A 16374-nucleotide genomic window follows, 5' to 3' on the forward strand; every position below is an offset into this window, starting at 1 on the left:
AAAGAAGTTTCTTTTGCCGTGTCACATGTTGAACTTTCCGCTAAGTTACCACAAGGAGTGGAAAAGGTGTACCTTAACATCAGGACTCAGGAGGACGATGTTTACTGTGTCGAGCTATCAGTCCAGGGCTTTAGGGTAAGTTACCAAGTGGTTAAAATGGTACAGACTTGTTAATATGTTGAAAGTGCGAACTTTAAGGCGAGAGTTTTACTTTAGAGATCAGGTTCGTCAAACTGTGACATATTGCAACGTCAGAACTCTGCATGACGTCATTTGACGTTGTGTGTATGTTGCATTCCCCAGATAAAGCCCGAATATAGTCTGAAATATCTGTCGTTTTCCAGACTTTTTTCTACGATCTTTGTTATTTTACAATTTACATGTTAATCAAGAAAACGTCAGAAAGAGCACCATTACAAAAACTGGGAATTCTCTGTCTCCATCAGGAGGCATTATTCTTGGGTTGATTTACAATACTTGTCGACGAATGGTTTGAGTAACAGGCACTTGTTTCAGAAATAGATTTTTAACCTGTTGTATAATAATAACACAAGGTACTCTAAATTCCTTATTTTTAATGAGTACTTATATATGTATTTTTGCAAAATAGCTCTTCAATGTCAAAACCCGAGAATAATTATTCACAAATGGCCGATTGATCAATAGAATTTACATAGATTTTAGCACCATAAAAATAAAAGTGAGTAACTTAATTTTGTGAGTAATGCTTCTCACAGAATCAAGCAATAATTTATTCCTCATTTAATATTAGCAATCTGATAGTATAGTATATCTAAGTCTGAATTGTGCACTGGCTGGTAAACTGTTTGTTACCATTGTCCTCCCTCGATAATTTATCTACACAACCATCTATATATCTATATATTGCATGTATGTCTTTTTTTCTTAAAATGTCAAAACTTACCAAGTGGAATAGTCGAATTCAACCATGAGGTGGTATTGTACCAATAATACACAGAGATTTTGATAGGCTAAAAATCTCCTTCTAAAATATGACATTGTTTTTATTGAAAATGGGACATTTATTGAATGCAATATTTAAAATCTGGAATTCAATTTTTTAACCCACTCATTTTTAAATTTTTCTCTTTGCCTGATATTAGCACATACTGTTTCATGGATGAGTTTGACTTTTCCACTCATTGAGCATTGTTTTGACATTGTTTTGATATACTCAGAATAGAATCTTTTCCCCATTTTGCACCACCTAATAAAAACTGATTGGTTCTTTTTTAACATGTACCTTTATTAATCAAATTATGTATGAGTTTTTTGTCATTGTAAATTAAAGCCTTTTTCAATAAAAGAATTTTCAATACACAAATACTTTGTATATATATATTATTAAAATATAATCAGTAAATATTGTTGGAAGAGCATTTGATGTTATTGATGACTCAGCCCAAGGAAAACACACAGAGATTTTGATCTAAAAATGCATTACTGGAAAAATTGTCATAGTGTTTTTATTGAAAATATTTATTGGAGACACATTATTGAAGGAAATTTTGAACATCTTCAATTTTTAAAGGCAGATATTAGCACATCCTGTTTTATGGTTGAGTTTGACTTTTCCCACCTACCAGTTTTGATAGGGTAGTGGAATGCTGAATTGTGCCTCAGAGACTGTAACCACAGTGTAATGATGTTTATAAAACATCTTTTTGTGGAAAGCATATTGAATGTAAAATTGGTGCCTAGCTGCCAACCATTTATCTTTATACAGAAAATGAATTTTATCTAACAAATAATTTTAATCCTCATTTGTGGTAAGTGAATAAAATATTAAATTAGTTAAATATTGTGTCTAGCAATTTTTTTTTCAGATATTTTTTTTTTATTTAAACAATTGAATTTATAATTATTGCAGGATTAGTTGGACAAATTATAATATACTTATTATTATAAAAATAAACACCTTGTTAAGATTTGTATGTTTAAACTTAACAATACATAAATTGTTTCATTTTTGTGTAAAACTATAAACATTTTTATTAAAAATGTTTGTCTAATGATATTTTAAAGCCAGTTGCCCACGGACATGTATCTATTAAAAGTGCATTAGCCCTGTGCATTGGACAATGGGATTTGTCAGTCACAAGAAAAATAGTGGAACATTCTTGATTATGTTAATTAAAAAGATAAACCTTTATTTTACAGAAAGTGGATTGTGTACTAATTTAAGAAATAAGAAAATACTGTTCATTCAAGTTAATAGAATTTAAAATTCACCTACAATTTTGTAATTTATATCATGGAATACAACGTTTGCATTATAGATGTAGAAAATGCGAGATAAAATTTGGATGTAATTCCTAGATTTATATTTGCAATGTTTACACCAATTACTAATTAAACCAGTCTGGTATAATGGGTTGGTTCAGTTTTTGAACCATAGCTATTATAATTATAGTTATATAATCTTTCTATAATTGTTAATGATTTCCATGTTTATTTGATATTGTTTTTGAAATTTTTTATGAAATTAAATAATATATTCTATACACTGTTATACCCTTACTATAAGATATTTCATGGTAATACATGATGAGAATGAATAATACAATTGTTGCACATACATTTATCATTCAGGGTCTGTTTTTCTTTTAATTCTTTGAACTCTTTCTTTGATATTTTTATACACCTGTGTTCCCTACATTGTGCATTAGTTATCTTCTCAGATAATGAATTATACAAGACTTTGTCCCATTATTCCAAACAGAGAATTTTATTATTTTTCTATGATGATCTATGTTCTTTAATTTACAGATTTTTTTCAGTTATTTTTAATGATAGACTTTGATACAGTACAGGAATTGTGTTTTCTGTTCTACCAATCAGTATTTCAAAACAGCATATACATGTATCTTGTCCAGCAAATCTCCAGATTTGAGCAAGCAGTCAGCTTTAACAAGCATAAAAAAGCATTGCTAGCATACACAGAGTATTACTTATATATCATATTCAAATCAATGAACATGCCTCAAATTAATGTTTGTGCTACTTTGTAGCAAATTCATGATCATTTTGATTTAATTTCATTTTAATTGTTCTATAATTATGATTGTGCTATTTACAGTTTTATAATGGTGCTCTTGTGCATTTAAATGCAGCAATAATGATTCTCATTCTAATGATGTTGTTGCATTTATACAGTATTTAATATTATTTCAAAATATTTCTTTCATGTCCCGTTATTCTTTTCAATGGTCATTGCAGTTGTCCTACCATAAAATTTGAATTTCAAAATAAAAGCACTGTGTATTGTATAGTTACTATACTGAGCTTCCAAATCAAACTTTTTATTTAAAAGAATTCAGAGTTTAAAATATATTTATTACCATATATGCATTAAACATTATGTATCATTCAAGATTAATTATTTTTATAGAAAAAAGAACATTTAAATGATTTTTTTTAGAGTACCACTGTATTAAACCACCATTAAGCTTAATACATGTACAATGTTATAAAAGCTGCTGAATGTTTTAGTTTTAATAATTGTTATGTAAAACATCTTTGTCTGGTTATTTACCTTACAACCATACCTTTCATCTACCGCTGGCTATTTTGTGTGACAATATCTTGCAAATGACCTTTGACATAAAAAAGATGTGTCTGTAATCAAACATTGAAACATTGATGCCCTGTTTGGTGAAGGTTTTTAGTTTCTAAAATGCTAGTCAAACTCCAAGGTAAAGACTAAAAGTTCAAATCTGTTGGTATCAGGGGGAAGGTCTTTTTGGGGAAAATTCACCTGTGAAAAATGAAAGCCCTGGTTCTAATTATTCAAACGTTATGGCCAGGTTCAAAGTTTTTCTGGTCAAACTCTTAGGTCAAGGTGAAAATATTAACACATTAAAAGGTCTTGTCTCATGGAATTCAAGTTTGAAGAACAAAATCCTTAGCACCTATTTAAATGTTATGGCTAAGGTTAAAGTTTGTGTGTTTATTATTTATTTTGGAAAAATGGATCAAAGTCTTAGGTCAAGAGGTCAAATTTGGTGGGATCCAAAGAAAGGTATTGTCACAAAGAATACACACGTGAATTGTGAAAGCCATAACCCCATCCGGTCAAAAGTTATGGGTTCATTTCCCAGAGAAACAAACAGACAGAATAAAAACTTAATATCCATAAGTCTTCGATTACAATGTATAAAAAAAACTCTGAAAATAATTATCTACTTAAGAAATTAAGATTTCCAAAATTGTCATATTTGGATATTTTACTTGAAAAAGACGTTAATGGTAATCTAACAACCAAGCTCTATGATAAAATGGATGACCATAACTTTATAGTCGTCAACTTCCGTTACTTTTGCAGCAATACACCTTCATCACCTGCATTTGAAGTAATCTAACAACCAAGATCTATATATATATATATATATATATATATATATATATATATATATATATATATATATATATATATATATATATATATATATATCAGTTGATTCTATACACAAGAGCATGCTGTACGTATGAAAAATTTGTAAAACAGGGTAAATTATTGACAAACAAGTTGATGAGACAAGAATATCAGCAGTCTTGTTTTCTTAAGTTCTATGGTCGAGGCAATGACTTATAAATTTGTCAGCAAATACAATTTATCATTGAGACGAATGCTGATGTTAATGATTTGAAGAAAAGTATGTCCCCGGGCTTCGATATTTAAATTTGCACAAAAGAACAACTTTGTCGTAATTTCTGCCAATTTATGAAAATGTAAATTTTATGAAAAATTTCATTTTTGAAACTGGTATTGTACCAGAAAACCGGTTACGAGTATTTGGATATCCTTAGCAACCCCCTATTGCTAAAATTTGGTTATTTCTGACGAATGGATTGTTTTTGAATAGAAAAAAATGTCTTGCATGGTAACAATTAAAAGACTCGGAGAAATCTTTAAGTTTCTTTGTAAGAACGCTACGGAATGTGTCACATGACCGTCAATATCACGTAATTGGCGCATGGACAAAGCGATTGTAGATGCACATTAAAAGATGGGAGGACTTTTTTTCTTTTGAAAATATTGGATACTGACACCTAATATTATTTCTTCTTTGGTAGAAATTAGTTCGCAAACTTTTAGACCACCCTTCCTAAGGTTGATTGCTTAACAAATTATGCTGGTTTGGCACCTGCATGATCCCACCTCTTATTGTTTTGGTTGCTTATCTTTTATATAATGAACTTTTGAGCTCAAATATACTGTTCGTTATCTCCTTGTAATTCATTGTTGATAAAATTCATACAAACTCTAACAATAAATATGTAACAGTATATGCCATTAACTAGTATCAACCTCGGGAAGTGAGTGCGGTAACCTTGAAGACTCAAGGTGTCCTCTGACCTCAACAGTATTGTCCATAACATCAGATGCATTTTCGCCCTCTGCCAGTCTTTTTAAAAATGATTTCTTCTTTTGTTTGCCTTTAAAAGGAGAAGGTGTTGCTAATCTTGATACGTTGTAAACATTATTCACAGGACTTGCCTTGTTTCTAGATTTGACATCAGGCCGGCTAAGTGATGGTGACACATTTTTCTTAAAGAGATAACCTTCATGCATCTTTTGACCCTTCGTGGGGGTATCTCTGCTCTGCTTTTTAAGATGGTTGTCAGATTTCTTTATTACATCTGGTTGACCGATGCTTTCTTTACATTCAGAAAGTGACTGGGGTACTAGTGTGTCTTTTGCATTAGCCGCACAAGTTTCGATTTTCTTTGCAAACATTTTCATTTTTACAGAAATATCTTGAACCAAGTCATCAAACTCTTTTTGTACATTTTTCAGATCATCTCTGTTTTCTTTTAATTCTTTTTTGAGTATGTTGTTCTCTTTCACAACTTCACTATACGTCGTCATATCCTCACCTCCTTCCCGTGAATCATCCACAAATTTGGCGGAAGATAATCTAAATATATTCAAAGCATCTGCAATAAATTTACAAATAAAATAAATAATAAGTTATAATTTTTTTTATATGAAATAGTTTTTCAAAAAAGAGAAGTCAAATAATAAATTAAAATAAATCATTTTTTCATTGTAAAAGAAATTGACAAAAACTATTTATAAATTAGTTTTAGTTGAACTTTCCTCAAAATTTGTTTCAAAGGAGGTATAAATCATGAGAAGACCCGAAAGCCCGTCAAAAAGTTTTACATTAAAGGAAATAGAAAACTGAAGTTCAAAACTATGTTCTTTATAAAGAAGTTCTTATAAAGGTACTTTGATTCATCCCAAGATAATATTGATAATGTTGTTATAAATAAACCCAATTAAATTACATTCAACTTCAACTAGTGGGTATTGTTTTTGTCACACAAAAACACAAAGCACTTTAAAAATAAGCTAAGTACAGAATTTTTTTAATATTGCAAAACATATATAAAGAAGCAAGTACATGTATCAAGAGCGAGTCTTTATTCCGATTGGTTTTCTTTGTATTGAAAAATGCAGTGCATCTCAACTTAACATATTGACCTCAACTAAATTAAGTTAACTTTCGATTGAAAAATGAAAAATATTTAAATATTTAAGCTTATTAAGCTTAATGCACACTCTAAACTTAATATAAATATTGCAATCTATCCTTTTTGTGATGCGCATTTATAGAAAAAAAATGGATATTTGCTGAAGTCCTGTATTCAGTGCAAAATTTTGTTGACTCTACTTTTTCCTTGTATGTATATAAAGAGGTCTTTTTAAATTAATTAATAGTTCTAGTTGTGAAACACTAGATTAACAACTAAAAAATTATGAAACAAATTCTTCTATAAATTAAACAATTCACACAAATTAAAAGATAAATTAAATCAGAGTGAGCACTAAGTAGATTCATTAAATTAAAATTTTGATTAAATTATTTTCAGATAAATTCCATTATTTCTAAAAGCACAAGTTTTTAAAATACCAAGTTAAAATCGTCGCCATAAAAACTATGTCCATGTATTGGTTTAATAGGAAAATAGTGCCATTTTGTTTTAAGTACAATTTAAAATCAAATTGTCGCCCGCGTGGCGCATGCAGTGGTTAGTGTGTCTGCTCAAGCGTCGTGAAGTATGAAGTTAATCCTTTCGTCACGGGTTCGAGCCCTATACTGTGGGACGTGGAGACCTGGGGCCCGTTTCATCAAAGGTCGTACGCCCAGTCGTAGCGCTACGCCGGTGTAAAGTCAGGACTAGCACGAAGAGTTGCATTTCATTAAAGAGCGTATCGTTACACCTGACTAAATTTAGGCCAAAATTCTACGTCTACTCGTGGGTAGGCGTAAGTTCGGGCGTAAAGTTTAAATTTAGTAATTAAACTAATTTTAAAACAAGTAAGCGAATTCTAAAGAAAAAGTACGGTTCTTAGAAGTCTTTTAAATACAAACGTTGTATTATTTAATTTTACATACTATGAAGAGGGGGGGGGGGGGTGGGGGTGGGGGTTACAACCACTTGGGGGCGTTGTTGATTGGATTAATAATATACTGAATTAAATCTTCTCAGAAGAAAATATTGTCTAAATACAAATTTCTTCGACCACCATTTCTTACGTTTTGACAAAGCATTCACACACATTTGATTATTGTATTGTATGTATTTATAAGGTGTTGTAAATCGACTATACATATATAACTATATATTTATACCCCCGCCTGAAAAGCGGAAGGGTATATAGTAATCAGAATGTCCGTCCGTCCGTCTGTTACGCTTTGGGGTGCCATTGTGTCTTATTTTACTTTTTGGTCCGACTCATATTTTGGGTTTACCATAGCAAAACATGGGCACTGCCATTATATTCATATGGGAGGCGGGATATCCATTAAATCGTCTCTTTTGAAGAAAAATCGCAAAATTATTTTTTTTTTTTGGGGGGGGGGGGAATCGGTCTCAAAACAGAGTCATCCTCTTTCTAGTAATTTTCTACATTAAACTTAAAGAAAAAAATAATTAACCTTAAAACCAGAAAGGTTTTTTTATCATGTTCGAAGAGTCCATTTTTTATTTACTCCTCGTCCACAAGCATGGATTTCGAAAGGACCGGAGAGAGGGTTCAGAACCTCCTGAATTTGCAGAATAATAAACATTTAATGCACAGGGTTAGGGGCGAAGGTAATTATTCTTCTAGGTACATGTGTAACTGAGACAAGTGAAGTCCCTGAGAACAAAGACGATACCCGGGGATAGGGGTCTCATAGACAGTAAGAAAATTTTAAATTGTGAAAATATTGTTACTTTTATTATATCGATGTAAGACGGACATAATTACACAGTCAAGTCAAGAAATGACTTATTCCTAAAAATATTTTTTTTTCTCAGACAAACATTGATGTGCAGAAGACATATTTATTTTTCATGATTTCGTCTAAAAGAGTAAATTTTACATACTATAGCATAATCTGAGTGCATATAAGGCACATGTAAGAGAACAATATGCATATTTTTGATTCCTGCATAACTTAAATTCTAATAATGAAAAACAAAATAAAAACTAAGTGTAACTTAATTTCTAAGAGGGAGGCCACGCAAGCAGAGACTTTCTGTAAGAATATCTTTGTAGTCAGTTCTCTCTCTCTCTCTCTCTCTCTCTCTCTCTCTGCATACTTGTAAAACGGTACAGTAAATTTAAGCTGCAGATAGTAAAGAATTTTTGTCTATAACTGCCTGTACCTATAGAGTCTAATATTTCGATATTATTATATGAACCTTTGTGCCATTTTAATAGTCAATAAAAATTATAATTAATCATTTGACAGAAATTTAATAGACTTAGAAAGGATTGTCTTACATGTACCTTAAATTTCTTGACTTAAAATGTGTACATATGTAAACTGCATTTTTATACATTATTTTTGCTTTCAATTAAGTACACTTGTATACATATCTTATAAAAATAATGTTTTAAAATCGTATTGTCTCAAACTTATTATAGTATTTTATCAGTAGAGTAAGTAATTATCGAATCATGAAATGACTATCAAAAGCGAAGTCATTTACCTGTATCAATTTCGGGGGGGGGGGGGGGCTGCTGTATATAATAAAAATTCTAAAATAAACAGTTTAGCTTTTAATCAAATTCTGAAATACATGTACGATCCTTTTCTAACTTTCAATTTAAAAGACTTTTGTTATTGAAATATTGTAAAAACCTAAAATCGATTTCTTATAAGGTACATGTCTCCTACATGACCCTATAAATCCATGCATGTTTCAATCAGTGCAAGTATTTATAATTTTATAATTTGTGTTATTCTATTCTTTCACGTGCTAGAATATTATATACATGTTTGTTCGCAGTGGACAATGTTTATATTTTTTGCGCCTGCGCAATGCAACGTTGTCAAGGTCTTAGTCCTGCGACTAAGCGTATAGTTTACGACTAGACTTACGCCACTTGGTGAAACGCAAATTACGCCTGACTAAATTTTGGCGTAAGTCCCGGAAGTACACCTAAGTTTAGGCTTAAATCTACGACCTTTGATGAAACGGGCCCCTGTTCTTTTGATGAGACCGTATCAACTGAGTTGGTGCTGGCATGAAAAATGTCACTCACTTCTCAGTGGCCTATGTACAGGGTGGAAAGCTGCAAATTTTGCCCTATATTCGGCTTTTGGGCCATTGAGAAGTGAGTGACCTTTTTCTCGAAATGGACGTTAAATAACAAAGAAACGATAATGTTGCTCTTGGCCCTGCACTTAACTTACCAAATACTTTTCTGTTGCATCTCAAATACACATACTGGGATGATCCTATGATACCAAAATGAACAATGGCCATGTGAGACTCTTGTTCCAAGGAGTGGATTCTGTATTCCTCACGACCAGATACCACGATACAAACTGTGCAGCGGAAGGCGTTTGCACAAATGTAAAATACAAACGGGTTCCATGTGTCTGGACTTTCCTGGTTAAGAAATTCGGTAATCCATTTGGAGCAGTTGTCAAATTCATTATAATGTACTCTGTGCTAAAATGGAACATTTAATAACTATAAACACAAATTTATAGTTATTTACAAAAAAATTGAAGCCAATGTTTCTGATTTCATAAAATCAATACACAAAAGGAAAATTGCTCTGGATAAAAAAAGGATCTGCTGGTCTGTGTATTGATCAGATACTAGTATATGACTTTTGAAATCGCATCATCTCGGGTTGATTTTCCGCTAGTCTGAAAGGCCCGAGAAGTTGCGATTGGTATATGACTTATACATGTATATTCCATACTAAAATGTTTAGGACAGATTTGAATAGGAATGTTAATTACGACTAGTATGTGGAATACCTACAAAAACGAGTCATCCGGGTTTCATCCGGATTTTATTTTAATATGTTGTTTTATTCATTTGAAAAAACACACTAGTGAACATACATTTTTTGAGTATTAAAAATCACAATATAAGGATTATTAATTGGGTAGATTTAATTCAGTCTCAATTCGAATTAAGTTCAAGAAAAATGTTTCCAAGATTCTTTCTTATTCTTTTAAGTTTATGTATAGAAAATCCTTCTTCTTACAGTTTTGAATTTTGAAGAATCAAAAGTTCAATCAAAATTTTAAAAGTTTTTTAATCTGTGAACATACGTACCTTCTTTATCTCCTGGCGAATTTTCATCTCAACAGTGGTTCTGTCTCCAAATGCGAATGAAAGGTTATCGAGCATTTCTGCACCATCCTGAACAATCATTTTATTGCTGTTAAACCATTCAGCAGTTTTATAGGATGTTCTCTTGTTCAGCTTATTCATAATGTAGTTTATTTCTTCTTTATGAATGCGTAGAAAGACTGCAAAATATGCTTTTTTACTGAGATATGAAGTAACATATAAAATTATAAAATAAAATTAATTTTGTATCCGGATACATGATCGTGTGGCATGATTGATCATGCACCTTAAAAGAATGTGTTGTACGTGTATATTAGAGGTAATACATTGCCATTTTATGAAAAGGCCATACTTTTTCACCAGACCTATAATCCGATATCCAACATTATTCTCAACTGTCTAACGAACCTACATGTATACACCATAGAATATGCAGACTGATTTGTTGACTGATACAATACAATACAATACAATAATTTTTATAGCGCATTATAATAATGACACTCTAGTGCGCTTCACATTAAAATAGATATAAGCTTACAAAATGGAGAACAAATTACTTTTAAAAAAAAATACATGATACATATTTGTGCATAAAAATAAGATATCTAAAAGACTCTAAAAATTTACAATTTATGAAACATTTTGAAAAATAATAATAATAAATATTAAAGGAACCTGTACTCGATCACTAGAGCACGAAATAAAAAAAAAACATTAAAAACTTTTAGATCAGTTCAGTGTCCTTTTACATTAGGTATATATATCACTTTAAAAACACTATTTACATTCCCTCGTAAGCTCGTTCAAAGAGGTGAGTTTTAAGTCCTTTTTTAAAAGCGGACACAGATTTGGAATTTTTAAGACACAGAGGAAGAGAGTTCCATAGTGAGGCGGCGGCGTAGTCAAATCGACGACTGCCGTACGTAACAGTTCTAACTTTAGGAACATCCAAAAGAAAAGAACACTGTGAACGCAAGGACCTGGAAGGAGAATATATTTTGAGAAGCTCGGATAAGTAATTTGGAGCACGATTGTTCAATGCATTGTATACAAACAAAAGTATTTTATATTGACTTCTGTATTGGGGAGGGAGCCAGTGGAGATCTTTCAAGATTGGAGTCACGTGATCAGATTTCCTGGTACGCGTTATCAACCGCGCAGCAGTATTTTGGACTTTTTGCAGTTTATTCACAAGTTGCTTATTTATGCCATACATCAACGAGTTTGCATAATCGAGCCGGGAAGTCACAAGTGAATTTATCAAGGTTTTGCATGCGTCGTCAGTGATGTACGGACGGATGCGACCGATTTTCCGGATATTATTGAAGCATGTTCTAACTATTGAAGAGCAGTTTTTCTCCATACTTAGAGTCTGGTCGAAATAGGCTCCAAGGTTCTTCACAAAAGGAGAGTCACTAATTGAGCTCCCTCCAAAAACAAGATTGAATGTAGAAACGTCTTTTATTTTATGTTTTGGACAAAAGAACATCAATTCAGTCTTTTCATGATTTAATTTTAAAAGATTGGTGCACATCCATTGTTTTATGTCGACTAGACAAGCATTAAGAGAAGAGGCCACATTATTCAAGTCTTCGTTTGGCTCAATAACGAGATATAAAAAAGAATATAAGAATCTCTAAATAGATTTATCGAGGAGAAAATAATTCATACAATTGCTGTATTTTATGTTACATGTGTTATAGCTTGTGTAAATTCACTGTACTTAAAAAATACTGCTTTGAAAATATTGTGAAACCATTATGTTCACAGGGAGGATTATCTGTGGTTTTATGGGCCAAACATATATACATGTACATGTACCTTATCATGTACGAATTTCCTTATACACGGACGTTTATCTTATAAAATTAATATATACTAAGTACATGTTTTGGTATATTTAAACACCCAAAAATTTTATAGTCAATGGGAATATAATAAAAAACATACTGACGTTAAGAGAGTAAATATACCCAAAAGTTTCTTGTTCCAGTTATAATTATAGCAAATACACATGTATACAAATAAATACCTTCTCTATCCCATTCTTTAACCCATGTCATATAAATTTCCCTAGTGGAGAAAGATTTCTCCGAGTTTTCTCTCAGCCAGAGGAACAGTTCGGGTTTACTCATTCTTCCTTCCTTCACATCGTCCCATCTGATTTTAGGATTCTTGAATAACTTATGCTTATTCAACTCATCTCCTAAGGAGTGAATCCTATTCACGTTATACTTTGACGGTTTTGTTTCCGTTTCTATTTGAACTAAACCCAAGATTTCTGTCACTTGTTTGTTGACGGATTGACCTGTAGATGAATCTTCGTCTTTTGTACTAGAATCATCAGTCTTTTCTGCCATTTCTAAAAATCATTATGTACATTTATTTATTTAGTGTGTAAAAATGTATGCAAATTTTTTTTTTCATTTTATATGTACAATTTCATAAATTGATCTGTGGTATATTGCTTTATCATCTATGATATTTTTCAATTCAATGCCAATAACAAAAAAACTACCGTCGAAAACAACATAAAATTTTATTCAATTTTTTGTTCATGACAACATGGACAAAGTGTTAAGATTTCATATATGCACGAACATAGCAACTGTTGTGTTTTGTTAGTTCTTGCGCGCTGTATTTATTGGGAGGGGGGGGGGGGGTATTTAATAAGAAGAGAATACTTGCTATATCAAGATCAACATAAAACATAAAAAAATCAAAATTATAATTATTAGTATTAAAGTGAACAATTTGCAAAATTACTTTATAATCATTATCATCAAGCTATTTATTTGCAAGCGAATGGGCCTTTTTCAGAATCTGAATAACTGATTAAGGAATGATGTTATAAAAGTAAAAATAAAATGAGGATATAATGGAGACATATTACAAATATACAGTCATGTACATTAAGCAAATCAATGTAATTGAAAAGAAATTGAAATTATAGTTTCTTTATAAGAATATTTAAAGAAATAAAATTACATGTTATCGAAGAGGTTTTTATTACAAATAATGTCCATTGTCTTCATAAAATCTAATTTCTTGCAGCCAGTTACAATAACTACAGTGTATTTTGTAATTCAATTCAATTATATATGAGATTAATAGTAGTAAATTATCAAAACTTACCTTAATACAGAGGATTTTAGACGTAAATAATCAAAATTGTTATTTATATGAATTTGATTAACTTTAAACGATAGTGCACTCGCAGAGTATTTGTCATATCACGGTCATTTAAGAATACAGTCAGTGAAAGGTGGAACAAAGAAAGATTTTATTTTTACTTGTGTATGAAAACGGTGTTTAATTACATTTCTTGTTTAGAATGAAACCTTTTCTTTGTGTCAATCAGACACATGCTATTGCAAATTAATATGCGCGAAGAGTCATTTAAAAATAGGCATTAGGAAAGAAACATGAACTTAGTAGACTCTTTTATTTAAATTCAACTAAGTTAGTGATTGGTAAATGAACCGATTTTCAAATGTTATACTGATGTGTTTGAAAACATTTATTAAATTCGATATATTAATTTTCAATATATAGTTGTACTTCAACTTAAAAAATCAATTTTACAGTACAACAAGAATGCCCGGGGCATATAAAAGCTGAGTATGTACGTGATGCAGAAAGATTATGCAATGACAAATAAAAAAAGGTGAATTATTTTGTCTCTGTCAATGTAAGATTTGAAATGTTGTTAATAAACCTTTAATTACATAGTAGTTTTTATAGGTAAATTTATGTAAATATAATGTTTATATAAATATAATGTTAATACTTGAAAAACCTGTGTGTGTGCGTAGAAAATGTCATAGTTCTACACAAATGTGACTTTTGTCCCTAGATTTCTGAACAAGCCATGTGTAGCCATGTAAATACTGACTACTTTACTACTGCAACATTTTCATGATTTTGTAAAACTAATATTCAACAGTTATCTAACACAGCAAATATATATTATACTCTTTGCAAGCCATGAAGTTGGGCTTTCATTCCCGAAATACAATTATTAAGATAACATAAAATAATCATTCTTTAAGTTTTATTCAATAATACAGCAACATGTATCAAAGACTGATGAAAACGTAACCGAAATGAGATTTGGTGCCATATAGAAGTAATCATTTCATGTCGATCAACTTGTCACATTCACTGAATGTTCTTTGTCATGATCGGTTAAAAGTAGAAATCCTGACAACATTTATCGTACACTTTAATTTCGACCGAATAATACTTTGTACTTCGTAATAAGATATTTGGAGATATCAAACAATTAAAAGTCAATAATACAATGCAAAACTGTAGTGGAACAAACAGGAGCTTTCAAAAATCAGACTTGATATCAGGTTCCATATAGGGGTGAACAGGTCATGCCACATCCACCGTGTGCTCCTTGTCATGAGCGGGAACGAACAAATGCATAGTCAATTCAGTACATAAATAATGTCCTTACAAGTTGCAACTATTATGCAAAACTTTACTCAGTATTTGACAAAATTATAAATTGTATTTAAGAAATAAATAACAAGTTTATAAACTTCAATGGGAATTGAAGTGGGTCGGTCACGTGATCAAATCCTGTGAAGGCCGGAGGCCTTCTCAGAAGATTTGATCACGTACCGACCCACTTCAATTCACATTGAAGTTTATAAACTTGCTATTTATTACTTATATATACATTTGAGACAGACAATTGAATATTTTCGAATTTATTTATTGCACTAACCGTCCGTCGTAGATTTTGAAAAAATGACGCAAGGTGAAAATCGGCTTGCTCAGTTGCATGGCGGTTACGCCTTGAATTTGTCAGGCTAAGGAATCTATTTCGAAGGGAATATTTTGTGGAAGGCTACTTGGGATCAGTAATAGTGAACAGATTGTTGTCTGGAAATATTTTTATTTGTGGCTGAAAAGACACAAGAAACACGTCCGAAGTTTGATGAAAAAAGTTAGAGGAATTTTGGTCGCCTGAAAGGGATGGATGGATCCGATGGATGGAGACACTTGTCCGAGCCAGATAATTTGCAATTTGATCAAAATCATTCTACGATTACAGTAACTAAGGGCATACTTATCGTAAAACACTGATAAACACGGACACACTGGCGACATCTTTACATTGAACTACGAAAACGCAGAGGTGTTTGGCAGCTGTTCGTGGCATGATTGTTGCAATGGTATTTTCCTGCAGATTTACACATTTATCGTGAGTAGAATTTAAAGATAAAATAATAGCCTAGTTTATCATGAAAAATTAACGAAAGGTCTACACCAAAAATAAGGATGAACATTAGGCCAGAGACTTTGCATTTGACAAAAGTGAAAAAAATTGTAAACGCTAGTTTTCTCTATGTGCAGAGGTTGAATTGATAGCCAACAATCTGTATGAAATACTTGTTTACATTGTAAATAAATTAATTATCATTTTACTTGCTTATTTTGTTCATTTTTATACCTGAAAAGCAAGTACAGCAGGTCATTTTATAATTTATGTACCGGTAGATATTATTGCGACGTGTGATTTGGTCACGTATTGACCTCTGACCTCTGACAAACTTCATACAGAATTGAAGATATTTTCTCTCTGTATGTTTATATAATGGAGAGATACCACAAATGTATATATTTGCTGATAAAGTCTTAATTGAATATTGACCACATAATTTATAAAACGTAGACTTCAAGAGAGACTCCTGATAGTCCTGATACATCAACTTGTTTCTGTTTCTCAATAATTTA

At 31.4% G+C, this 16374-nt stretch overlaps 1 protein-coding gene across 1 annotated transcript in view; it reads right to left on the reverse strand.

Moving 5' to 3' along the window:
• Window positions 1-5317: 5317 nt before the first annotated feature.
• LOC134265101 (uncharacterized) overlaps window positions 5318-16374 on the reverse strand; it is a 33670-nt gene continuing 22613 nt past the window's right edge. The window contains exons 13-17 of the mRNA XM_062747339.1: window positions 12656-12985; window positions 10603-10799; window positions 9720-9981; window positions 5902-5961; window positions 5318-5802 (exon numbers count right to left, since the gene is read on the reverse strand). Of these exons, the coding sequence (XP_062603323.1) occupies window positions 5318-5802; window positions 5902-5961; window positions 9720-9981; window positions 10603-10799; window positions 12656-12985 (1334 nt within the window). The remainder of the gene's footprint in view (window positions 5803-5901; window positions 5962-9719; window positions 9982-10602; window positions 10800-12655; window positions 12986-16374) is intronic.

Source organism: Saccostrea cucullata, unplaced genomic scaffold, assembly GCF_032062105.1.
Source record: "Saccostrea cucullata isolate Sc308-1 unplaced genomic scaffold, CSIRO_AGI_Scuc_v1 ctg2349, whole genome shotgun sequence".
In the NCBI taxonomy this organism is placed as follows: domain Eukaryota; kingdom Metazoa; phylum Mollusca; class Bivalvia; order Ostreida; family Ostreidae; genus Saccostrea; species Saccostrea cuccullata.